The sequence below is a fragment of the Melozone crissalis genome, unplaced genomic scaffold (genome assembly GCF_028551555.1).
Source record: "Melozone crissalis strain CALT ecotype California unplaced genomic scaffold, PUWL_Pcris_2 ptg000132l_1, whole genome shotgun sequence".
In the NCBI taxonomy this organism is placed as follows: Eukaryota; Metazoa; Chordata; class Aves; order Passeriformes; family Passerellidae; genus Melozone; species Melozone crissalis.
The window spans coordinates 5,491,041-5,516,618 of NW_026535905.1; the positions used below are offsets into that span (position 1 = coordinate 5,491,041).

General features: G+C 45.7%; 1 protein-coding gene across 3 annotated transcripts in view; it reads right to left on the minus strand.

Moving 5' to 3' along the window:
* The window catches only part of SLC4A11 (solute carrier family 4 member 11), a 92,955-nt gene that overhangs the window by 51,390 nt on the left and 15,987 nt on the right, over positions 1 to 25,578 (minus strand). For all 3 annotated transcript variants that reach the window (XM_054293305.1, XM_054293307.1, XM_054293306.1), the window contains exons 3-6: positions 17,231 to 17,374; positions 7,811 to 7,857; positions 2,079 to 2,310; positions 739 to 820 (exon numbers count right to left, since the gene is read on the minus strand). In XM_054293305.1, coding sequence (XP_054149280.1) covers positions 739 to 820; positions 2,079 to 2,310; positions 7,811 to 7,857; positions 17,231 to 17,374 — 505 coding nt within the window. The remainder of the gene's footprint in view (positions 1 to 738; positions 821 to 2,078; positions 2,311 to 7,810; positions 7,858 to 17,230; positions 17,375 to 25,578) is intronic.

Below are 25,578 nucleotides of genomic sequence, written 5' to 3' on the forward strand. Positions count from 1 at the left end.
TTCTTGACAACTCTGACTTTAGGAATGCACAGGAATAAAGCAAGAGTCAAAAAGGCACAGCTTTGGCTGGCTCAGGGACTCAGGTTCTGGCTTTTCCCCTGTGAAGGGACAGCCTGGCTCACCCCACAGGCCTGACTTAGAGACAATAACTTCAAACCCCAGTTCTGGTCAAGTGCAAGCTGGGGTGAAGCCACCACATCTCATAAATCCCAGGTGACAGAGTTCTTAAGGGCCTGCTCCTCCAATGTTTAACAGTGTTGACAATTAATCAGCGTCCAAATTAATTGTCACACAAAGTAATCAGTGTCTAAATAGTGTGGAATGTCTGACTTCAATTTTCAGCTACAAAGTTTGGATGGTTCCATCAAAGGACCTAAGAAATCTATTGGTCCAGGCTCCCAGACTTTGGCAGGCAAAGCAGTCCATGAACCAGTTTGCTTGTCCCCTTTTTAGCATTTCTCAGTAATTAGCATTTTCTGGCTCATTTTTCCAGCATTCTTACCTTGTTAACAGCAGATTTCTATAACATCCAAGAGCTGAATGCCCTGGAAGGGCTGTGGTCACCTACTGCATGTGTTTGCCAAGAGAGGCAGCCCAGAGAGAGACAGATCCCACAGGATGGATGGAACAAGCACCACCATCTTAACCCAAAAGGGCACATTCTGAACCTCTGCTCCTCCCAGCAGCAGGAAAAGGTTTGGATGTCAGTGATTTTGCTCATCTAAGCCAGGTACTTACATGATACAGAGCCAGGACTGCTGATACTGCACCCCAGTGACTGTGGCTGTGACCCCTTGAATTGTGTCTGATAAGAGGTGAACTGGGAAGAGAAGAGAGGGAAACATCACAGGCTGTCCTCATTTATTCTGCAGCTGTAAACAACATTTCTGTCTAAATGGAAGCTGACTACTAATCCCAAGCATTCCCATCTGCCCAGTGGACTAATGCAGGGGTGGGGGCTGACAGAGAGAGATGGAAACATTTGCCCTGCTGCTTTTGAACTGTGTCCTTAAACTATTCACAGCTTAGAAAAGCAGCTGCTTTCTCCTCCCAACATCATCCTACTGCAGTACTGGGTTATTAGATTAGCATTATCCACCACACACACACAGACAGGACTGGGAGGGATGTCACCTTCCCAATCCCCTGCCCTCTCTCCCCCTCTTCCCAGCTACTGCTCTCACACTATTTTACAGCACTACTTACTTTTTGTTCTTTATTGGCAGAAAGCCTAAATTAAAAGGATTACAAATGCGAAGCTCTAAAGACAGGTAGCAAGAAGTAACCAAAGCATGAACATGCTTACTACATGCTCAGGACTTGACATATCTGTTAAACAAATTCACTCAGGCTGTGACAGTTACATTTGAGGTGCGCTGGATATGATAGTGCAATCATTCCTGGTGGCTCTGAACCATCAAGGATGCCTACAGAGAAACAATGCTCAGTTAAGCTTCTTCACATCTTGGGCTACAAGGCAGTATTTTTTTAGACTACACTACAACATTTTTTGATAGCTTAAGGTGATACCATTTGTTCATAGCTTAAGGTGATACCCGTTGTTGATAGCTTAAGGTGATACCATTTGTTGATAGCTTAAGGTGATACCAAGCCAACAACCTTGGCTAGGGCTGCCCCAGTTGAGCTTCTGGAGGAAAATCAAGTGTCTCCAATTTCCTCCAATGGGCTGGGAGTGACACAAAGGATCAACCCTCCCCAGTTACTCATCCAAAGCAGGCAAAATTCCTCAGCCTGTGTGAATTCAGGTGGAGAATCACAAGGCAAAGGAGCCATTGCTGATGAGGACAAGCAAATCAAAAGGGTCCACGCAGACAAGACACCCCAGAGAGCACCACAATGGATGATCTTAATGAAACAGGGGCAAGACTCCACCAAAACACAAAAACCCAGGAGAAATGAGGCCCTTCAGTCTGAATGACATGGAAAATAAAATCAATCCATGGGGTCACATGCAACATGCAAGCCTGGGAACCACACAGTGACTGTCCAGCACACCCCACCATGGCCAGGATGGCAAATGAAGAGCAGCCCAGCAGGCAAAGCAAAGAGCTGATTACCGTTCCCTTCCCGTGGGGTCCCTGAATCTGTGAATAAAGTGTTCATGATTTTTTCGAAGTTGCAGCTGGGCTCCATGTTCTCAGGATCCTCGGCGAAATGTCTCAGCATCTCCCGGAGAACGTCGTCCAAGGACGTGGCTGTTTCATCCAGGATGATGCTGGCTCTGGCCAAGAAACCATCCAGGTCTCTCTGGGCTCTCACCTCCTCCTCAAAATTCTTTAATTTCAGGTACTGTGTTGAGAAAAGAGCATGAGACAGCTGTACACCAAACCAGCAAAGCAGAATTTGGGTCCTTCACAAGCATTTTTGCTGAGGTTAGCACCCAACCAAAGATTCTATTGGCCATGGAGATCACAGGAGAAAAAGCATTTTATGCATTAATGCATGGAAGGTTTGCATTTTCAAGGCTTATCCTAACAGTGTGCCCACAGGTACCATTTATACCCTGACACAGAAAGCAGAATTTTTTTTAAAAAGTTTTTTTTTTGTGGTTGGTTGTTTTTTTTAGCCTAGAATAAGTTGGTCTAAAAGTAAAAATATTTAAGGTAGCATTTAAAATCTTTTTTAGGTTCAAGTAATTCAGGAAGTTTGACAAAAAGTGAGAAAGTTATTTGGGAGAAATGGACACTGAGCTCAGCAGCATGAAAAATCACCAGTGTGAATCTCAGTGCCAAGTCAACCCAGTTGTCCTCAAACTGGGAACCATCTGTCCCCAGTGCTCCCAGTTAGGGAGCATGAAGTGGCAGGTGGGGAATGTCATCCAGCCCATCAACTTTTCTGACATTTGCTAAATTTCTGTTCTTTCCACTTCCATGGAAGTTTTCTTCCTTTGTAGACTTAGCTTTAAAGCAATAACGAATAAAAGACAGCAGAGGCTGAAACTATCCCAGCTCTCTGCTGGTTCTTTCTGCTGTCCCAGACTCACTGGCTTTGAGATGGAAGAGACAGCCCCAGTATGTCAGAACTCAGTCTCTTCATGCAGGAAAAGTTAATTTTTTATTCACACAACTCATTTAATACAGTTTTTACAGGCCTCCTGGGCAACTTTAACTGGTTAATAGCTTTCTTGCTAATTACTCTATTGGTTAGTAAAAGCTATTTTACTTGTCTATCAAATGTCTCTATTCTTGAATTGTTTACATATTATCTTCACTGATGAGACTGAGCTTATTGTTTATCTACCTTCTTATGGGACTGAGCTTATTGTTTATATAGGTGCACTTGTTTTCTACCCTAGAAATAGACTGTTGTGTTAACAAACTCTCATTTTCAAGATGTTTTTGCATGAGAACTTGCAAAGTACTTAGCTGCACTTAGAAGTGACAGGCCAGCTATTAATTTAGCAGAGCAGGCCTGATTTTATGAGGCTTTTATTTTATAATTTTTCTACCTGTCTGTGATATGTAGACCTCAACTCCTTTCTGTACCTGTCAGTGGGAAGGTGATTAATTGAGTGATCAAACTAGAAATTCCCATTGCAGAGTCCTTGGAAATCCACACACAAGCAATGGACAAGGAGGGCTGGCAGTCCTGGTCCTCTCCTTCAACAGCCTGAGTAAGGAAATGTGAACTGAGCTGTTCTATGGATCTTCCTTCCCATGGGAAAGCTGCCAAGCTCAATTCGTGATGCTGAGAACCAGATTGTCAAGAGACATTGAAACCCTCAGTTCCCCTCAAGCTCAGGAAGAACCAAACTCTGAATTGCTTTTACAAATCTGATCCCCAGCTGCCTCCACAGCCAGGACCATGCCACATTTCCCCCAGGGTGCAGGGCCATCCCTCATGGGTCCTCTCCTTCCATGCACACTCTCTCTTACCTTTTCCATTTATAGACGCAGGCAAAAAAATGCTAACATCTCCCTAATTACGGTAATTATCACAGCAACTATCAAGTTGTCAGTACACATCCATTGCAATTAGCACTGTTTTACTTTGCATCAATCACTCTTTCCACAGCATCCTTGAGAGGGAGGATTCTCTGAAGCGTTGCAGCTCCCACCCCCAAGGCTTTGGAGCCATCTGCTCGTAGGAGAGGAGACGGTGACACAGCTACAACTCCACCTCAGAAGTGCAAGCACTGAGTCTGTCTCAAAAGTGAGAGCAGATTAACATACACCTGTAATAATGAGTTTTCAAAATAGCAAAGGTGGATTTGTGTCACCAACTTCTGCAGAGAAGCAACCAGGAGAATAGCAGAAGGAGAAAGGTGAGGGACAGCAAAAAATTAATCAAAGGCATTCATGTGGGTTATCTGCCCAGATCACAGAATCACAGAATGGTTTGGGTTGAAGGAACCTTAAAGATGATCCAGTTCCATCCCTTGCCATGTGCAGGGACACCTTCCACTAGCCAAGGTTGCTCAGAGCACTATCCAACCTGGCCTTGGACACTTCCAGGGTGGGGCAGACACAGCTTCTCTGGGCACCCTGTGCCAGGGCCTCACCATCCTCATAATAAAGAATTTTTTCCTAATATCCAGTCTAAACCTACTCTCTTTCAGTCTGAAGCCATTTCCCCTTGTCCTGTCACTCCAGACTATTTTAAGTTATCTCTTCCCTATCTTTCTTATAGCTCCCTTCAGGCACTGGAAGGCCCCAGCTCATCTCAATCGACCCTGATCCCGCACTGAGCTGTGCCTGACAGCACCAGCAGCAGCTCATTGCAAATCAGGAGGATTCAGCTCCAGCTGAGCCACAGGCTTCAAGCAATGCCTTGGAAAAATAACTTTCCATGCCCCAGAGCCGTTTCATTTCCCTGCTGTTGGTCCTTTATAGGAAATAGGGGGAAGACTCATATTTATCATCCATTTAGCATTATTATCAGTTCCTAAGATTAGGGGAGGCATTATAGAGTCATGGAATGGTTTGGGCTGGAAGGGAACTCAAAACTCATCCAGTTCCAAGCCCTGCCATGGGCAGGGACACCTTCACTAGCCCAGGGTGCTCCAAAGCCCCGTCCAACCTGGCCTTGGGCACTTGCAGGGATCCAGGGGCAGCCACAGCTTCTCTGGGCACCCTGTGCCAAGGCCTCCCCACCTTCAAAAGGGAGCATCTCTAACACCCAATCTAAATCTACTCTCCGAGCTTAAAGAGGCTTTATGCACATTAAACATCACAAGGCAAGCAGCCACCATGAAAGGAGAGAAATCCATCACTCCCTGAGACACACCAAAATCAAATTACTGGAAGCACTGGCACAGCAAAGCCTCAGAGACAGCTCAGGCACAACTGTTCCAGCCAGGACCCCCACTGGGTTCAGGGCAGATTAATGAAGGCTCCCTCTCTAATATTTTTAGCTGGATAGTCAAGTCACACCAGGAAACTTGATGCTGGAAATTCGATGCTGGAAACTGCTTAGGAAGAAACTCAAGTCAGCTACCCAAGAGCCATTTGAACAGCTCTGGGCATCCTTGATTGCAAAGCTCCACTTGCACCGTGACAGAACAGAGGCTGTTGTGCCAAAAAAGGGGGAAAACACTGAAACAGCCTCTCCTGACTTCAGGCAGGCCAAAATCACACATTCTAACTTATCAACAAGGCTCAAAATGCAAGCTCTCTCTTGGCTGGCTGCTCAGGAGGGAGACACCTTCACTTAGAGCCACCAGCACATTTTTTCTGGTGTCCAAAAAATCCCATTCTGCTGAGCAGAGCTCTGCCTGGGCTGCTGCCATGATCCTTTGGGCCAATTCCCTCAGAACCACTCCGTGATGGTGATTAAATAGCTCAATCTGTGTGAAGAACCTTTATTCCTGCCCACCAAATGCTAGATAGCAAATTGCCTGAGACACAAACTGCCCTTCCAGAACCACAGGCTTCCACCTGAGACAGGGACAACCTACAGGGAAACTTCTCCAAACAAAGCTTCTCACTTCTCTGCTGGTGATTCCCCCTTCCCAGACACTTGGAGCCATCTCCTCCATGAGTCAGGTCTCAATTTCCTTTGCATTTGAAGCACAAAATTTCCCCTCATCCTCCCTGGAGGGAAAAACTGGCAAAAATGTCTTTTTCTCAAGCCCTGCTAAAGCTCTCTGGTATTTGTGGCTCCACAGCACACTAAAATGCTCAAGCATGAACTACAGGCCAGAAAAAGCAAGAATCCTACAGCTCTGAAAAGGAAAAACAAAATAGGAGAGACAATTATGAGTTAGCAGTTTCCAACTATTTCTTATCAGAGGCAGATCCTGAGTTTGGGATTAGAATCTGCACTTTTAAGTGATTAAGTTCTCAGGTTACTTTCAGTCAAGTGTGTATGACTGAGAACCTTGGCACTGGGATTAGACAAGACAAATTAGGGATAAAGACATTTTCATTCCTGAGCGTAGAATTGCTTATTTTAACTTTCCATGATTCTATACCAAACAATGTTCAAATTTTTTTTATTGATTTGCTTTGGGGTTTTTGTTAACTTGGGGAAAAGGTTTCTAAAGCTATCACACATTTCCTCCCACTACTAATTCACACTTCTGAAATATCTTTTCAGGATTTGAGCTGTCTTAGAGCCCTAAAGAAAAGCAGAATTAAAAGAGCTCTCTGGGATTCCCTAAAAAGCCCCCAAAGCTTACAAGGCTGGACAAACTAAAACTTCAAATTACAACCTGCAGCAAAGCCTGAAATCCAAGATCTCAGGCACTGGCACAGCTGCCCAGGGCTGTGGTGGAGTCCCCATCCCTGGAGGGGTTTAAAAGCTGTGTGGATGTGGCACTTGGGGACATGTCAGTGGTGGCCTTGGCGGTGCTGGGGGAATGGTTGGATTTGTGACCTTAGAGGGTTTTCCCAACCTAAATGATTCTGTGATTTACCAGGATCAGTGATGCTACAAGTTCCCATGACAACAGCAACTCCTTCAGGCACAAAGTCAAGACAACTTAATGCACCAAGAGCCTCCCAACTCTAAAGGCAAAACTTCACACAGTACTAAATGCAGAATCAGAGAGTTAAAGAATGGCTTGGGTTGGAAGGGACCTCAAAGATCACCCAGTGCCACCCCTGCCATGGGCAGGGACACCTTCACTACCCCAGGTTGCTCCAAGCCCCGTCCAGCCTGGCCTTGGACACTTCCAGGGATCCAGGGGCAGCCACAGCTGCTCTGGGCACCCTGTGCCAGGGCCTGCCCACCCTCACAGAGAAGTTATTAAAAACGAACCCAATTCCTTCCTAAGTACTTTCTGTGCCCTTCCATAGCTGAAGGTTTGAATAACAAAACCTAGAGAGGTTATTTTTGCACTTTCACCTTATCATTAGTGAGTTACAGTCTCAGGAGCAAGTGTAAACTAAGTGTGGGCTCCCAATCCCCCTCCTAGCCTTGTTTCCAGGGATTTCACTCCTGCTGAACCTCGTGAAGGATGACTGAATAGCTGGAATAAAGAGGGAACCAAACCCCAGCCATGTCTGCTGGGTGTCTCTGTTTCCAGCTCCAGAGGAGCTCAGCAGCCAGGACACACTTGGATCCCTGTGGAGGCAGCTGCAGAAGAGAAAGTGATGAATTAACATGTCAAGGAATTGTCTCGGACAAAAAGCAGTGGAACAATCAGAATTACAGAGAAATTGTTCTGAGAATGAGCAGCACGTGGCTTTTTAGGTTTAAAGAAAGGGAGAGGAATTGAAGAGAAGAAGCATTTAAATGCCTTTTGTTTAGGCCATCGACAAGCAGCCCCTCAAGTGTGTCTCATGATCCTTTTCTGTACTTCTGGATGATGAAAAAACCAAATTGGTCAAACAGCACCTCTACTTACCTTCCTTGATGTGTGCAGTAACACGCATCCAGCACCTTCACTTTCAGCTGGAAAGAAGGAAAAAAACACCCATGTCAGAAGAGTGTTACTATCACAGGTACCTGACAGGCAGCAGGAGCCGAGCAGGAGGCTCAGGAGGAGGTGAAGCTTCACTCTCTTGGCAGGGGATGATCTCTAGAGAAAAGCAGAGATTCAGTTTTTACAACATCTCCCATTTTGGAAGCGTGAACCAAGCACGCTTGGATTGGCATTATCTGATCACTAGGGGATTGTGTCTTGCAGCTTTTTTTGGCTGGGTTTTTGTAACTCTGATGTATTTTTACTCTTCCCTTCTCTCCCCTCCCTCTCCACCTCCCCAAAAATCCAACTCCTAATCCTTGAAGTAATCATTTAATCCAATGCATCGTTGTTTGATAGATTGAGGCTACGATTTCATGAGTCACCCTCCTTGTCCTCGTTAAGGAGTCAACAATAACAGCCAGGCACTTCCAAGGGATTGCAGGCAGTGACTCCAAGATGAGCACATTAATGTCCTGTCAACTCACCACGCTGCCTCCATAAATCTGAGGAGAAAGCAACACAGCTCTTGGGAAAGAAAACTGCTGTTTAGGGACTAGTAAATGTCATTGAATACACAGGATGGGGGAACCCGGGAACTTCCCACTTCAAACTTCCAAGAGCCAACAATAACATTTTGTTAGAGTAACTACAAAGCATTTTTTGGGTATCAGCTACAAAACAAAACAAAATCAAGCTGTATTTGCCAAAAGCCCACTCATTGCAGCCAAGGCAGCTTCTCTGTGGCATTATTTGTCCCACAGGTACTTTTTGTGCAGAGAATCATGGAACAGTTTGGGACTGAAGGGATCTTAAAGACCACTGAGGTCAGTTTTCACTTGACCAGGCTGCTCCAAGCCCCATACAACCTGGCCTTGAAAACTTCCAGCCTGGCATCCTTCTCCTTAAGTTCTCCAAAAAAACCCCCTAAAAGCCTGAGCTGCTACCAAAATGAAGCACATGAACAGCTTTAATTTGAATGAGCACAGCAGCAGCAGCATGGAAAAACCCGCTGAAGACCAAAACTTTTCCAGAGGCCAAGCTGTGGAAAACTACAGAGATGTAATACGGAGTTACAGTTATTCAGATGAGGGTTTTGCTTCCTTTCCAGAGCTCTACTTCCAAATCCTAACCTGTAAGAGCTGCTGCAATCCCATGACTTGGCTACTCACCTTCAAGCCAAGCCCTGTTACTCTTCAAAAAATAAGCTGAAGATACAACTCATGTTAAAACTCCAGAACTCCAAAAAAAAAAACCAAAAAAACTATTATCTTTTGCATGCAGAAAACTGCTTTAAACAAAATCATTGCTGATCAAACAGAAATTTGAGTTTTGCTCTCAATGGGATTCAAAGGCTCCAATTTAAAGTGGGAGCAGAGCTGTAGAAAAGAGGGAAAGGATTGACTTCATCTCCCCCTAAACACAATGAGGTGGTTCAGAGGCTTCGGTTACATCACCCAACTTCTCCAAATTTCACTTGGATGCTGCACATGTGATTAAAAGCATCACTTAACCAGACAAGTCTGCTGCTGCAACAGCCCCAATTATTCCTGCTTTTGCTGCGCCTTTTGGAAAACACAAGCTGTTTCATCTAAAAAGTGCAGTTTATTATTAAAAAGCAAGCACCCAAATAAACCAGAAACATCAAGCATTTTCCTCAGGCTCTCACATCTGTAGCTCTCCAATGCTCACTTACCCAACTTCCAGCCTAATTACACATGCAGAAGTATGCGGGGAGATTTGGAAGCCCATAAATATTCATTGAGGAGAAAACATGTTTTGGTTTATCTGCTTTTGCAAGAAATAGTTCTGGAGAGACAAAAAAATACCCACAATCCTGAACAATAGCAGGCACATGCTGAAGAGAGAGCTGCAGCCTGTCCTCCTGGATACATGGAAATGGAACAGAAATTCTCGTTGTGCTTTTATCAGGCAGCAGCTCTTGGTTCCTCTTATCACTTTCGAGGTGTATCAATCTTTGCTGACAGCTCTCTCACGTACCCAGCTGGAGGAGCACCAAGTGCTGCTTTATCAACACAAGCAAAAACATCTCACTACATCTGTTGGAGCAGGATCTTTCAAACTTCTCAAAAAAGCTGTTCTGGGTATGGAGGTGGCATTTTGGAAAGCCCAGAGCTTCATTCATCATTCATCCCAACAACACACGGCTCAGATTTAATCCAGGCAAGGAGATGGACGGGTATGTCCATCCCAGTTCTGGGCTGGTATCTTAAATGCTCACTGGAGTGCTACAAAATCACTCAGGGATAGCAGCAAATCCACTGGAACATGACAAAGGGAAGGGAAAAATACACAGAGTTTTCTCAAGTGTTCTTCTGCCTTGTTCACAATAAATATCCATTTATTTCCGGCTGGACATAGTGGGATCAAACCCTGCAGGAGGTTGCCCATGACACATCCAAAGCTCAAGTCCAACCACCACCAGCCTGCCACTCATTTTCTCCTCCTCCACAGCACCATCCCTGCCTCACTCCAGCCAAGGAGGGAGTAAAAAGAATCAACACCACTGGCCCCTGCACCTCCACAAAGGAGCCCTTCACGGAGATGATATGACAAAAACCCCTGGATTCACCCTACAAGAAACCCCCCTTCAATCTCCTCAGCCAAGAGCAGTACCTTGAAAATCTCAGTAATTTGAGATTTCACACCTGAATGTCACAGTGAAACTCTACGGGGAGGTCGGGACCACGTGAAATTTTCACGTCTATTTTTGCGGCGCTCCTTGCCGGACAGAGCAGGCAGCAAAAGCCTATTTTAGGCAAGCGAGCGAGCAAGGGGCATTATTGTGTGTGTGAGGGAGAGCTGCCAGGGGTGGCTGAGCTTATCTGTTGGGCTCTGCTCCAGGTCCTGCCCAGGGGAAAAGCCAAAAAGTCAGCAACGCATCCCCGACATCCCCTGGCAGGCAGATCAAGGCGCCACGCGCATCCCGACGTTCTGGGATGCGTGCACACGGGCACGGAGCGTTACTGGGAACCCCACGAGCGACTCCCAGGGAGCTCAGCTGTGACAACTCTGAGGAATTGTCACCATCAGACCTTGTGGCACACTCTGTCTCTCCTTTTATTCTCCAAACAGGCCCCGTCCAACTTCAACACGAATGAGATTTAATGCCTGGAAGTTTATTTGCTCGGTTTCACCCCAGCTGCCCTGATAATATCCCTGAGAGCAACCCTGAGAAACAAAATCCCCTCCTTGTTTCCCCTCCACCCCCTGCTTAGGTAACAACATCTGCCATGCAAGCCTGAAAACAAACCCCTGAAAGTCAAACACCAAAGTTTAAGGTTTTTCACCTTTTGCCTTAAGAGATCTCCTTTCACCCAGGATCCCTTTCCATCCTTTTCCTCATCCAGGTCCCCAGTGCTGCCCTTAACACCTGAGAAGATCCAAAAGTCCTTGGAGCAATGCCACCACTGGATGCCTGCAGCATCTTAAGACAGTATTTTAATTTGGGATGAAAGGAGTGGAAATTAGAGAAAAAGAGCTTTTTGGCTGGGCACATTTCTTTAGATCTACAAACATTCCCCAGTGCATCTTCACAGTAAATATATATAAGCACAGTAAATTAAATCAGAGCAGAATACTGTATTAGCATTTCCATGGTTTTCCCTGAAAAATAGCAAGGTCCTGGTGTGACTGGAAGCATTTAAGATTTTGAGGGCTTATTACTTAAAAAAACTAAAAAAATCTATTTTATCTTTGCTTTTTATCAAGGGTCTGCCCAAATCTGAGACTCAGCCACTTGTGTCGAACCACACTGCAAGCAGAAAAAAACTGTTCTGCTTTTCAAATTGGCATTAAAAATATTTAAATAAAACCCCATCACCACATGGCATGACAAGAGTTTGTCAGGAGCAGTGGTGACACCTCTAACACACCACTGGCAGTGAAGGATTGCACAAACAGGATCTCAGAGGGATTCTTTGCTTTGCTGTCCTGAACCTGGACTAATCACCCCCAGATTTGAGTAATTTTGGTTAAATATTGTTGGATAAATAACTGTGCCCTCATTATCCCACATTCCCACAACAGGTGATGAGAAAAAGAGCCTGAAGTCTGCTCGGTTCATCCCACAAATCCCCAGGCCAAAGGCAGGTGGGAATAAGGAATCTGGAGCAGCAAAAACAGCAGGACAGCAGGATTCTTTGCTTTGTTGTACTGAGCTTGGACTAATCACCATTAGATTTGAGTAATTTTGGTTAAATATTGTTAGATAAATAGCTGTGCCTTCATTATTCCATATTCCCACATTCCCACAAGAGGTGATGAGGAAAAGGGCCTGAAGTCTGCTCGGTTCATCCCACAAACCCCCAGGCCAAAGGCAGGTGGGAATAAGGATTCTGGAGCAGCAAAAACAGCAGGGCAGGTGAAGAACCATCCCTCACACTCCTGGGTGGGGAACTGGGAAGAGAGGGGACATCACAAAGATTGATTAGGGGCAAGGTGTCACTTGTCACACCCATGTGCTGAAGTGTTTTTAGTTAAAAAACCCACCTGTAGTGGATTCTATTGGAGCAGAGGGAAAATGTGCATTTTTTCCATGCACTCTAAATCCCACAGGGGGGATTTAGCTGCTCCAAAGCACCAAGGTGAAGCACGGAGAAGGGAGGCTGCTGCCTCAGTGCAGAAGCACCCGCGCTCCCCCACACCTCCCTCAGCTTCCTAAGCAGCGCTTTGAAAACACCCTGGCCAGGAAATTCGGAGGGAGGCCGTCCCCTCCCCGGCACACAATCGCTATATCCACTTTCCATTAGAGGGTAGGAAGCCTCAGGAGCCCAACATCCCACTCTGACATCAAACTGCTAAAACAGGAGTTATCAGATGGAACGCGTGGGTCAGCATTGTGCCTCGAGACATAAAAAGGACCTTGGTATTAATGTGAGGAAATGTGACTATTGTGTGCAGAGTGATACCCATTCAAGCCCAGACCACTTGTCTCTGGACCTTACTCTCCCTGGAATATCCTTGGCGCCAGCATCCAGCTTTTCTCCTCGTCCCCTCGAAGGAAAAAAAGTCATCTGGGCAGGGGCTGGGCCAGGATTTGGATGCTGTGTTTTGTGGCGGCGGGCGTGCACGTGTGTGCCTCTGGAGCACAGGAAACTGTTGATTCTCTGTATCTAGGAATGATCACTCTGAGCAGGGTGGAACAGCCTTTAATTTCTCCTGAAGCGTAATTGGTGTTCCGCTGCTTCCCCCCCACACCCCGGCACAGCCACATCCTGCTTTCCAATTGGCTTCTCACTGCTGGAAGAAGTTTGGCTTGTCCTCCCCAAAACTCTCTAAAATCTCCAGTCTGAGCATCAACTGCAAGTGGGATAAGTAAGGCAGCTACAGCTCCACAAATCCTGGAGAAATTGTGGAGGAAATATTGTGCAAAACCTCCTGCAATGTGGGTAAGGAGAGGCTGAGTTTCAGAGCCTCAAACTACAAAAACAACACCCAAAGAACAGTTTTAAAAGCCCAAAGTGCAAGAAGAGCAGGGTGGAACAGCCTTTAATTTCTCCTGAAGCGTAATTGGTGTTCCGCTGCTTCCCCCCCACACCCCAGCACAGCCACATCCTGCTTTCCAATTGGCTTCTCACTGCTGGAAGAAGTTTGGCTTGTCCTCCCCAAAACTCTCTAAAATCTCCAGTCTGAGCATCAACTGCAAGTGGGATAAGTAAGGCAGCTACAGCTCCACAAATCCTGGAGAAATTGTGGAGGAAATATTGTGCAAAACCTCCTGCAATGTGGGTAAGGAGAGGCTGAGTTTCAGAGCCTCAAACTACAAAAACAGCATCCAAAGAACTGTTTTAAAAGCCCAAAGTACAAGAACAAGATTCAAATGATAAAACCTGAAACTGAAAGAAAAACCCAAGATTCAAATGATGAAAATACGTGCCTGTCTGATTTAAGGGAGCTGCCAAGGAGATAAGAACGCTGTGACTGAGGGCAAGGATGTGCCCCCACATATTCCCAAGACTCACTTGCATGACCTGTCCATTAAATTTAAGGCCCAGCCTAAACCAAACTGCTGTATTTATTTGCAGGGATTTAATTCCAGGTGTGCTGCAGATAAAGCTTTCCTGGACAAAAGCCTGGAGTGCCAGGACACCGGGGAAATGTTTCCCACTGACAGAGAGGACATTTAGATTAGACTTGAAAAATAAATTATTTTACAATGAGGGCGGTGAGGCCCCATTGCCCAGAGATCTGCCCCTGGATCCCTGGAAGTGTTCAAGGCCAGGTTGGATGGGGTTTGGAGCAAACTGGTGTAGTGGAAAACATTCCTGCTTACTGCAGGGGTGTTGGACTAGATGACCTTTAAAGGTCACTTCCCACCCAAACAATTCTGTGATTTTACTTGCAAACATTTATTGTGACTTCAGAAAAAGCCTCAGCCTAAAAACCACCCTGATCTTCTCCCAAAAATGCAGATCCCAGGTCCAAAAGCCTCCAGCTTCAGATAAACACCCACCTTCCTCTTAGAGCTATGAATAATTGCCGAAAACAAATGTTACCACCAAAATCCAAGTTACAAGGATGAAAAGCAGAAAATAATTTTTAAAAAAAACTTCCATCAGTTAACACAAGGAAGCACTGAAACACCCAGGAGAAATGACCCAAATGTCACCACTGAGCAGCATTTTAGTCCTCAGGCATCTGCACTGCTTTGGGCTCAGTACTCCCTGCAAAGGCAGCCAGTATTAATTAAAAATAACACAGGCCATACCTTGAACCCCAGATTTCTTCAAGCCATCCTGTTTTACACACACCTGTGCACAAAGCCCAGTATTTTATGTCCATGGTCATTTGCTGGAGTTTTATTGGTCGTGCTGTGTTTTGTTGGCTCAAAGCTTAATCCCACACAGTGATCTTTTTAAAAACAGAATTGCAGTGGAGAGCATCCAATTATGCTCATGGAGAGCTCAACACACATCACACAGAGAGGAACAGCTCAACAGGATGATGCAGAGCTGTCACTGCATCTGTAATTCCACCTTCACTGCCTGCCAGCACCTGCAGCATCCCAGGGTTCCAACTCATCCCCTCCAAAATGGGAACTTTGGATCTTTTAGCCCTTTATTAAAATGGGCAGCAAACTCACAGCAGCTGACCCAAAAGAATCTCCAGCAGGAGAGAGTTTGGGCACCACATTCAGCCAAGAGAGCACATTTTGACTCAAACATTTCACCCAGCTTGGAGAACACAGGAAAATTAGATGAGGATGCAAAGATTCCATTCCCACGCTTGGTCTTCCTCTGTGTTTTCAGAGCAACAGAGGATTGTGTAGGATCCTGGTGCACCAGCTCCCCAGGGGTAGGAAATGAGGTGTTGGGGTTTCTGGCATTACCTGGAGAAACCCCTCTTTTATTTCCCCTCCTTTCCAGCTTGCAAAGGTTCAGTTCCAGCTTTGCTCTAGAAAATCAAAACCTGAGTATAAAAACAAACCTCCCAAAGAGTGGCAGTGATGGAAGGGAATTTCTGTGCAGGGAACAATTCACTCCCAGACACACCTTGGCTCTGGCATAATTAAACCTCATTCAGTTTGGGAATTGGGTATTTTTTTCAGAAGTTCAGGGTGTTTTTCTTGGAGGATTTTAAGGGGCTCATCTCAGCCACCCTCAGCCACCCCTCCAGGAGGATCAGCTGTGCCCTGGGCAGCCACAGACTGATTTGATGTGTGTAAAATCCAGCCTGGAAGAAACTCCAGTAAAACCATCTCTGTAAAGGAACTGATAGCCCAGATGACTCCTACCCCTGGACCCTGATGAATGCTTTGCATAACAGTGAAAAAGTTGGATTTTGGCTACCTGGATCACTTTGATGTTGTAAAAGGGGGGAAAAATCTAGTTCTTCACATATCCCCTTATTGAAAGTTTGGGGTTTTGCTCTGTCTGAAACTCATTTTAAAAATCTCCAGCCTTCCATTTGAAACAGGACCCCAACACACCAGAAATCCATTTTTCCTTAAAAATTCTGATCATTTCAGCTGAAAAAAAAAAAAAAAGGGATACAACTAATATCACCAGCACAAACAGCAATGCTTCAGGGAAATAAGGCAGCCTTTTTTGTCCTGTTTTGAATGGAAGGGAAAACAAAAAAAGCCCAGAAGGACACACAAGGAAAGTGAACTTCTTCAGATACAGAAGAATCCACAGCACTTGCATTCCTCATCCCCAAACAATGCACCCCACGGCATTGAGTCCTGACTTGTCATAGCAGAGCACAGCTCCCTTAAATCTTTCAATTAAGATGGCATTTGTAAAATTGCAGGCTTGGAAATTGCTGGATATTATTCCTAAGCTCAAATCATTGCTCAGAGTCAAAAAGCAGACTCCAAGACACTCAAACAGGAGTCCAGGCTGTGCCTAGTGTGCATCACCATTCCCAGTAACTGCTCACTGCAGATCAACTGGGATTTGCATGTAACTCAAAAATAACTTTTAACAAACTTAAAGGACTCTCTGACATTGTGACACCAAGAATAATCCAGAGCCTGTGCATTTAACCTCTAAAATAGCCCACACAGGCAGGCTGCAGCTGCTGGGACAAGTCCAGGCTGCTCTGTATCCCAGAGCTGTGTTTTCCCTGGCATATCCCACAAAATCCAACTTTCACAAATTGGGTGGGAAAGGACCTTAAAGATAACCCAGTTCCACCCCCCATCTGTGGGCAGGGACACCTTCCACCAGACTAGGTTGCTCCAAGCCCCATCCAACCTGGCCTTGAACACTTCCAGGGAATAAAGAAGGTTAAGTTTTGTCTAATTCAGAACTACTTATCTTACTAAATCTGAAAACATTTTCTAGAAAAATAAAATGGTTGCTACAGCTAAGAAAGATTGTCACAGCTACCAGCCACAAAAAAAAAACCTCTTTAGCTGTATGACTTGATTTTTGTTTTCTCCTAAAACCTCCATTTCTCAGACCTGGCTTGGCACTATGTGGAATGTCAGTTTAGATCTGTATTCCCTTCCTCTTCCAGCTTTACTTTTCAAAGGATTCACTAAGTATCACCACTGGATTTTATGGGAAATTAAGCCAACGGGATTTTGTGCAAAAGAAAAAAGTTAAAAATTGCATATGAAATAAAACAAAACGACAGAAGTTTTTGGTGAATGGCTTGGCTATTTTCCTTCCTCATCACTTATCAGCACTGAGGATATTAAAACACTGTGCCAAAAGCAAAGGTTCAAGGATGGGTTGGACAGGGCCTGGAGCAACCTGGCCTAGCAGAAGCTGTCCCTTCCCTTAAAGAAATCACATTTAAGATCCCTTCCAACCCAATCTACTGTGACCCCATGAAATCCCACCAGCAGGACCAACCCCCCTTTGGCACCCCTGTTCTTTTGGGGCCACTCACCGGTGGCGCTGGGAGTGCCCTCGAGGTTGACGTTGACAAAGAAGCGGATGCTGTCCGCGGACACGATGGTGGAGTTGACGCCGTCGAAGAGCTCCTCGCTCACCACCTCCTCCTTCGCATCGTCCGTGTCGCACTTGAGGTACCCTGCCAATGAGAGGGGGGTGTCATAAGAGGGCAGGCTCTCAGGGAGTGTTGCTGTTGTTGTTGGCAGTGAGGAGGTGTCTGTGGCGTCCGAGTCTGAGTCCAGGTTTGAGGGGCTCTCGGCCATCGCCGGGGCCTTGTGAGGCGCCGCTCTGAGGCCCTGAGAGGCCCGCGGCGTTCAAGGAATGGCACCCAGCATGTTTTGGGGTGGCCTCAGAGGCTTTTTCCTCAGGCCAACGGTTCAGCTACAACACCTTGCCCCCCTTCAGGTAAAAGCCACCACAGGATGAAAATGCTGCATAAAAACACCACCAAAAGTAAGAGCTGTGCCCCAGCCCACCCCGAACTCAACATCTCAACCGAGCCAAGGCCACGCCGCTGCTTTGGGACATGGCAATTTGAAACTACAGGTGGAAAAATGGAAAAAAAATAAAAGAAGTTTCCAAGGAGATACCTGATATGGACAGAGAGACCCATAGTTCCCCAACGGGCAGAGGAGCAGGTCACTGGGGGTGGCAGCACTGAGAATGCGAGACAAGTTTCTTAATTACACCAGACAACTCCTTAGCCTTTTGCAAGGCTTTAATTAGAGTTTAACCCAGCCTCATCCAACAGCAAAGTGGTCCCTGCAACATCTCATTAGGGAGCAGCTGGAGGACTCTTGTAGCACACTCATGTATCATGTTTAATTAGGAGAATTAGGGACATTATAGAATGTCGATTTTTACATTACCAGGATTATTCAGCGGCTTCTCCTCATCTTCTAGCAAGTCTTTTATGCCTAATTTGAAGCAGGAGGGAGATAGTTCATTAGCTGGCTCTAGGCACTACAGTGAAATGAAAAGGGGGAGCTTCAAGGCAGAGGCTTGAATGGAAACTAAAATATTGATGGCTTTTTTTAAAGCCTTGCATAAGCAAATGTGGAGGCAGCAGCTGAAAGCAGCACATGCTGCCTCTGAGGGATCGAGCCAACAGTTCTCCAACACAGAACACAAACCCAGAGGAGTGAGGCCACAAACAGGAACTCAGTGACACAGGACAGGGGCTGCAGCATTTCCTGCCACGAGCTGATGGAGCTCAGCATCCCCCCAGAGGGCTCAGAGGGTGCAAAGGGCCTGCAGGAGCTTCAAGCCTCCAGATGACTCCTAAACTACTAATCAAAGGTGTGGGATACTTGATAAAGCCCCTCAGATTAACCCCCCTCCTGACCTCTGCCTCCTTCACCTTAGAGCCTGACAGGAATTAATGTGAATAAGCCCTGAAGTGCTCTGAAGGCTTCAAAAAGCATCCAGGGTGCTGCTGTCCCCATCCAGCAAAGCAGACTGAGGATATCACCCTCTGCTGCTGGCAGAGCTTGGGGTGTTTGCAGCCCTGCACGATGGAAACTTGTCCAGACAGAAAAAAGTGAAGTGAGGAAAGTACAGGAAACACCTGAACACTGAGGGCACCACTAGCTATGGAATCTCTGCTGGCAGATGTGGCAGGGATGGACAACAGCCAGCCAAGGTGCCTGCTGCCATCAGAAGTATTGCAAAGTCCCTCACAAGCATCTCAATCGCAAACTAAGTCCCAAAGTTGGGGTTTGGTTCCTCCAAAATGCATGATGGACAGCATAATCTCTCCTCAAAGCTGAGCACCCACAGTGCTGACATTCCCCTCAGTGCCAGGAGAGTTTGGGCAGCCCTGCAAAGGAAAAAAAAAACAGCCTGGGGAAGGCTCTTTCCACCTCAACCACATCCAGAGGAGAAAAAAATCAGCCTGGGCAAGGCTTTTTCCACCTCAACCACATCCAGGATTGCAGCCTCAGGGAAGTTCTGAGCTTCATCTCCAACCTTCCCACTCACTGGGTCACGTAAGGATGGTTTGAGCACCCAGCTCTGAGCACATGGCTGAGCTTTTCCTCACTCTGTCCTAAAGGAATTAGATGGGTAAATAGGGAAAAGCCAAGCAGGGAAAATGATTTATTCCCCTCCCCAGCCACTGAAAGTGGTTTGATAAGAGGGTGGCAGTGGTGGAAACCAGAGAGGGCTGGAGACAGGACAGAAGCAGCCCAGGAGCTGGAAGAAGGGCAAGGGTGGAGTAGGATCAGAGGGCTGGGCAGAGGTCAGCCAGGACTCTGGCAAGGGAAGCATCCTCTGTTCCTCCCTCTTTAGGGGAGGAAAGAGCAGAACAAAAGGCAGCCGAGCCTCGTGTCCCTTGGGCAAGGCAGGGACAAAACACTCGGCCTGCAAATATTCCCCAACCTGGGCTGGACAGGAACTGCACTCCCAGACAGGTGTCTGCTCTGTCACTGAAGCACCTCCAGGCTCAGATCACTCCTGTTTGGAATCCTTCAGCCCATTTCATCTGCCAGGAGCTTGAAACCATGAGCAATTCACGCCTGTCAAATGCAGGGTGGCCTCAAGGTGACACAGGCTCTGTGGTGGCAGATGCACCTTCCCTGTGAGCTGCAGCCCTGCCTCCAGCCCTGGCAGCTGCTTCCCCCTCGTTCCCTGATGCTCACTGAGTGCCACCCCCGCTGCTTGAAGGGCAGCAGATGCCACAAGCGACAGCAGAAGCTGTTCAGCTCCTCTGGAAGTCTGATGGGTGTTTTGCAGAAGTTCAGAGCAGGATCTGATGTGGCTGTTGCAGAATTTGTGCAGATTTGTTACCAATCAAGTTTCCATATGGAAGTCCCAGAAACACTTCACAGGCTCTGTCAGGAGCAGTTGCTTCAGAGACAGAGGGCAGAGTTAAACACCTGCATCAGATTTGGCATTGGCATCAGATTTCCTGGGGGATAGTTTAAGATCTTCAAATTGATGCTCCCCCCATCTTTATCACTGCAAGTTGGCACCTTCAGATGAAGGCAGCGTTGGCTGAAGTGCCATGAGCTATGTGACAGAGCCAGTCAGAGCTCTGAGCACAGAAAGTGTCACTCCAGCCCAAAATATGGTCTGAAAGAGAAGATAAGAGAAAGGGAGAGAAAAGAGAGAGAAAAGAACAGAGAGAGAAAAGAGAGAGAAAAGAGAGAGAGAAAAGAGAGAGAAAAGAGAGAAAAGAGAGAAAAGAGAGAGAAAAGAGAGAGAAAAGAGAGAGAAGAGAGAAAAGAGAGAGAAAAGAGAGAGAGAAGAGAGAAAAGAGAGAGAAAAGAGAGAGAAAAGAGAGAGAGAAAAGAGAGAGAGAAAAGAGAGAAGAGAGAGAAAAGAGAGAGAGAGGAGAGGAAAGAAAGAGAAAAGAAAGAGAGAAAAGAGGTTTGGCTGAGGAGGAGCTGGAACACAGTTAAAGCTGGCCCAGACCAGTGCAGCCCTCCTGCACCATGAAGAACACTCTGTGGTCAGGATAATCCCCCTCAGACCACCCTGCAGGACTCATCTCATGGCAAAGAAATGGAAAAACATGGGAAGTGCATGAGACTAAGGAGAGCAAGCAGCATCCTTCAGTGCTGCAAGAACAAAATCCCCTCCTCACCCTCAGAAGCAGCAGATGCTTTCACCTTAAATCCTCCTTTACTTTAAGGGCTTCCCTTAGCCCATACTATGCAACAGGAAAATAAAGCAGAATAAGCAGAAAATAAACTCAATTTTATGCAGGTGCTGGGAAGAAAAAAAGAAGAACAATTAGGATTTCTCTGGTGATTTCCCTGCAAAACATCAGCCCTTCCTCTGTAGTTAATCCCAGACCTGCCACACTTTAATATCCCAATATCCACCCAAGATCAGGCTGGATGGGGCTTGGAGCAACCTGGTCTGATGGAAGCTGCTCCTGCCCATGGCAAGAGGGTGATGGATGATCTTTAAGGTCCCTTCCAACCCAAACCATTCCAGGATTCCATGATTGCATTCCCAGCCTTCTCTCTTTACTTTCCTCACAGTCTCAGCTCCATCTCCCAGCTCCTGCTGCTCTCAGCCCTCTCACAGCTCTGACAAGGTGCCTGCCCTGCAGCTATTTTGCTTTGGAGCTGAGTTTAGTGCTCAGGGCTCTGTAGGGAGCAGCAGCGACTGCAGCTGCTGCCATCAGAGGTGGCACTGAGTGTCCCACTGCTGCTCTGGTGGCACCTGGCAGCTGCACCTGGGCCAATAAAATCAGCTGAGCAGGAAGCTCAGCCTCAGCCACGTCAGATAAATTCCCTGGAAAAGCTGAAGTGGGAGCAGCACTCCCAGCCCAAGGGCTGCAGGCTTCTCTAGGAAAGCCAAAAACCTTAATCAAGCTCAATTTCCTGGGAGAAAAAGCAGCTTTATTACTAAAAACATCCTCTCACACCCCAGGTGATGGGAATTATTCCAGCCACAACGCCTGCACAATCTCTCAGGTGACAAAGCCACTTGTGGAGCTTTAACCAACATCTGCAGGCACAAGCCACTAACTCAGAGCAGTTTTCTGGAAGCAACTGATTTTTACCCTCAATTTCCAAGGCAATCTCTTCTCCAAGCCTGGAAAACTGTTCTCATCTACAGCAGTGCTTATTCCCTCTGTCAAATCCAAGACCAGGCTTCCAGAATCATGGAATTGCATCTCCTCCTCTTCACCCCTCCAAAAAACTCTCCTCAGAAAGCCAGGAACCTCAAACTACATTAAAAGAGGCTTTTTGAGCTATGATTGGCAATCCAATGCTATCAGCTTGTCACCTTAAAAGCCATTTCAGATTCCTCGAGGGAGTTTTTAGGCACAGAAAGCAGCAAATTGTTTTGGAAGAGCCTGAAAACCATTTTTACATCCATTTTCTCAGAGGAATTACAGGTCAAGTACAGAAGGTCAAAGGAATCAATGATAATAATGTATATTCAATAGCTTTTAAAGGTAAAGGAGCATCAGATGGGACATGGGCATTACCCTAAAATCCAGCCTGGTTCTTTTGAGCACTCCAGTTCCTGGCTGTAACAGAGTATTAAGGAACTCAAGTGAGATTTAAGCCTAAAAACTCACTTGGTAATGCTGGCATTGAGTTAAAAAAGGTCATCTTCACCTAATTTTTCTCCTTGTGGATTTTTAACTTGCTCTAGCCAGGAATAGACACTGATTTTCAAGAAAGGCATGAAGTTTTAATTAACCTGAGCTCTCCGAGGGTTTGTTTCACTCCCTGTAGGCTCCAATTCACTGCACCACTTGGAAAACACCCAAATCCCAAACTTTGGGTGCAAAAGGAAACTCAGTTAATAATGGAGCATCCACCTCCAAAATGACCTTTCCACTCTGCACAGAAAACACAGATTCCTGGAGCCTCCATAGGTTAGGTAACTTTCCAGCCAGGTAACTCAGGCAGGGAGAGAGCAGCTGGAGGATTATGGAGGGATCTGGAAGAACTTTGTGCAAGTGTTATCAGTTCTCCAATCTCCAGAACATTCCAGGAAAAAAAAACGTTTAAACATCACCCTACTTCCACATGAACCACAGCAAGTTTGTGGGCACATCTCACAGGCTGATTCCAGCAAAATCACCCACTTACCAAAATAATTCTCTTTTTTTTTCCAGACAAAATGAGAGCAATTACATTGCTATAACCACATTTTTAGGTAAATGCACACCTACATTTTACACATCCCTGCTGAGGTTGAACTGCAAAGTTTGAGCTTTGTTTTGCATGACAAAAGTCATAAAAAACCCTCTTCTTTCCTAACAAATTATTGCATTTCACAGACAAGAACAACTGCAAGGCTGCAGCCAGCCAGCAGCACCCAAAGCTGTCTCCCACCCTGCTAAAACTGAGAGCCACAATGATTAAATAAATCTGGATGCCTGCTAGGATTTTTTAAGCTTTTTCTCTGGTTCACAGCTGAGAGAGTCCCTGGCAAGGCTCACAGGAGATTTATTTACCCCTGGCAGCCACAGGGAGCAACTGGGGGGGGGCTGGGGGTGTCCTCAAAACTCATGGTTGGACTGCTGAGGGTTTGCTGCAGAAAACTCATCAGCCAGGAGGACCCAGAGCTTATCCTGAATATCTTGGTTAGAAAAACTCTTTTATTAAGATTCACAGAGAAGTTGTGGTCGCCTCATCCCTGGAAGTGTCTGGACAGAGCCTGGAGCACCCTGGTCAAGTGGAAGGTAACTCTGCCCATGGGAAGGGTGGAAGAGATGATCTTTAGGGTCCCAACTCAATAAATCACTCTAGATTTTAACCAAATAATTTGAGTTGGCACAGGCAGATCTTCAGATCATGTAAATAGGATTTACATGAGGTGTCCCCCAATGCCAGACCTTCCACAGGTACCTTAAGAGTGTTGGGTGAAGCTTTTTGGCTCTCTATAAAATACAGATTTTCTACAGCAATGACCACCTGCTAGGATGATGTCAATCCATTACTTAAGCTCAAGGGCACAGATTAAACCACAACCTCCTCTTGGAAAAGCAAAAAAAAAAAAAAAAAAAAAAAAATCCAAAGCAGAGGTAGAAAGTGCAGAGGTGCAGAGCAGGTGAGTCAGCAAGAGAAGAGCTCTCCCACATCCCTGCACCACTGGCTGACCACAACCTCAGCTGCATCTCCCCAACCCTACTCCAGCCTTTTGTCATGAAGAGCCAGATGAAAACATCAAGCTTCCTCTGCCACTTCAGTGATAATTCATAACAGAGCTCCAAGAACTGATCTGTTGCTGCTGCAAAAAAAAAACCTCCAAAACAAAACAAAAAAAAACCAAACCAAAACAAAACAAACAACACCCAGGCACTTTTGAATTAATTCCAGTATTGTATTTTGCAGCCAGATTTCTAGGAAATGTTGTGAATAATCCAAGTAATTCAGTGGAGTGTTGTGGGGGTTTTTTGTTTTGTTTTTACAGAACACAGGAGCATGTGGAGTTTCAGTGCTGCAGCAAAACCCTCAGAAATCAGGGGTGATCCTGTTCCTTTTGGTATTTTATGAAAGGTTTTTCTCCTGATAATTCCAGAAATAAAAATGTGCAAGAGACCTGTGAGCCATCTCCTGGTGCTCTCCCACAGGTAGCAGCAGTTCATCTCCTGCTGGCAAACTGGGCATCTCATGGGAAAAAACCCATTGTGAAAGGATTTGTTTCAAAAAAACATTTAAATTAATCTCCTACTTAAGCAAACAATTCCAAGATAGATAAACTCAAATATATTTTAAAAAAATTAAAAAAAAAAGAAGAAAAAAGAAAACTCCCCCAGAACACATACCAAGCTGAACTGCAAACTGAAAAACAAAAACAAGCAGATAAAATATATCCAAACATCCCAAGCCAGACTGGGGCCTTGGGGGCCTTCAACACAACTGTGATTTATTGTGCCAGCAAAACCAATTAATAAGTCAGAGGAGACCAAGCAGTGAGGGATTTGCTCTGGAAGACCAGAAAAAAAAATAAATTTATGCTGCAGGATCTGTTGAGCCAGCTTTAAAACAATGCAACAATTCAGATATCCCCAGCACTGCACTGGGATTCCTTCCCTCAGATTTTGCAAGAGGAACCAGAAAACTTCTGTGTTTGTGTCTTATCAGGGGAAGTTTTTGGCTCAGTTAAAAACCTCATCATAATTCGGGGAGAATTTAATCACTTGCAGGTAATTCCAGTGCCTTTAGAGCTCCACTTCCACGAGGAGGGTGCAGGATGCTCACAAGAGACAATGAGGGGTTTGATGAGTTAATTCTGAGCCCTGATTGCTGAGCTGCGTTTTATCAGGACTCCAATTATCCCCAGGTTTGGATTGGGGCTACACAATCATCTCATTACTCACTTACACTCACCAGAAAGAAAACTCATTTGTCAAAACAACCTTACGGAAGATTTAAGTGACTTTAACACGCAAGGAGTGGGACACCAATTACCACCAGGCCCTGCCAGGTTTGTTTGTGCAAGAGGCTTCTTCCAGATATCAAAAAAATGAATAAAAATATGGATTTTCATCAGCAAGATGGCACAGGACAACTGTCAAAACTGACAGCACACATTGGCTGAAAACAGACCATGGCCATCAGATGTTATCAAATCTGCTGCCATCACCCTCAATCAGAAATGTCCAACTGGGCAGGCACAAATTTATTCCCTTTTTTTCCTCTTAATATTGCCTGTACAGAACAAACTCCTCACCAGATTTTTTTCCCAGCTACATTGTAAGTATTTACCTCTTGTAAGTATTTACCTCATGCAAGGCACTAAAAGCCACAAAAGTGGCTTTCAAGTTCTTCCAGAAATAAGGGAAAATTTGAACTCAAAGCTGATTTCATTGATGAACTTTCCAGACGTTTAGCTAGTTAGGTTGGGAGATGGTTGGGACCATAA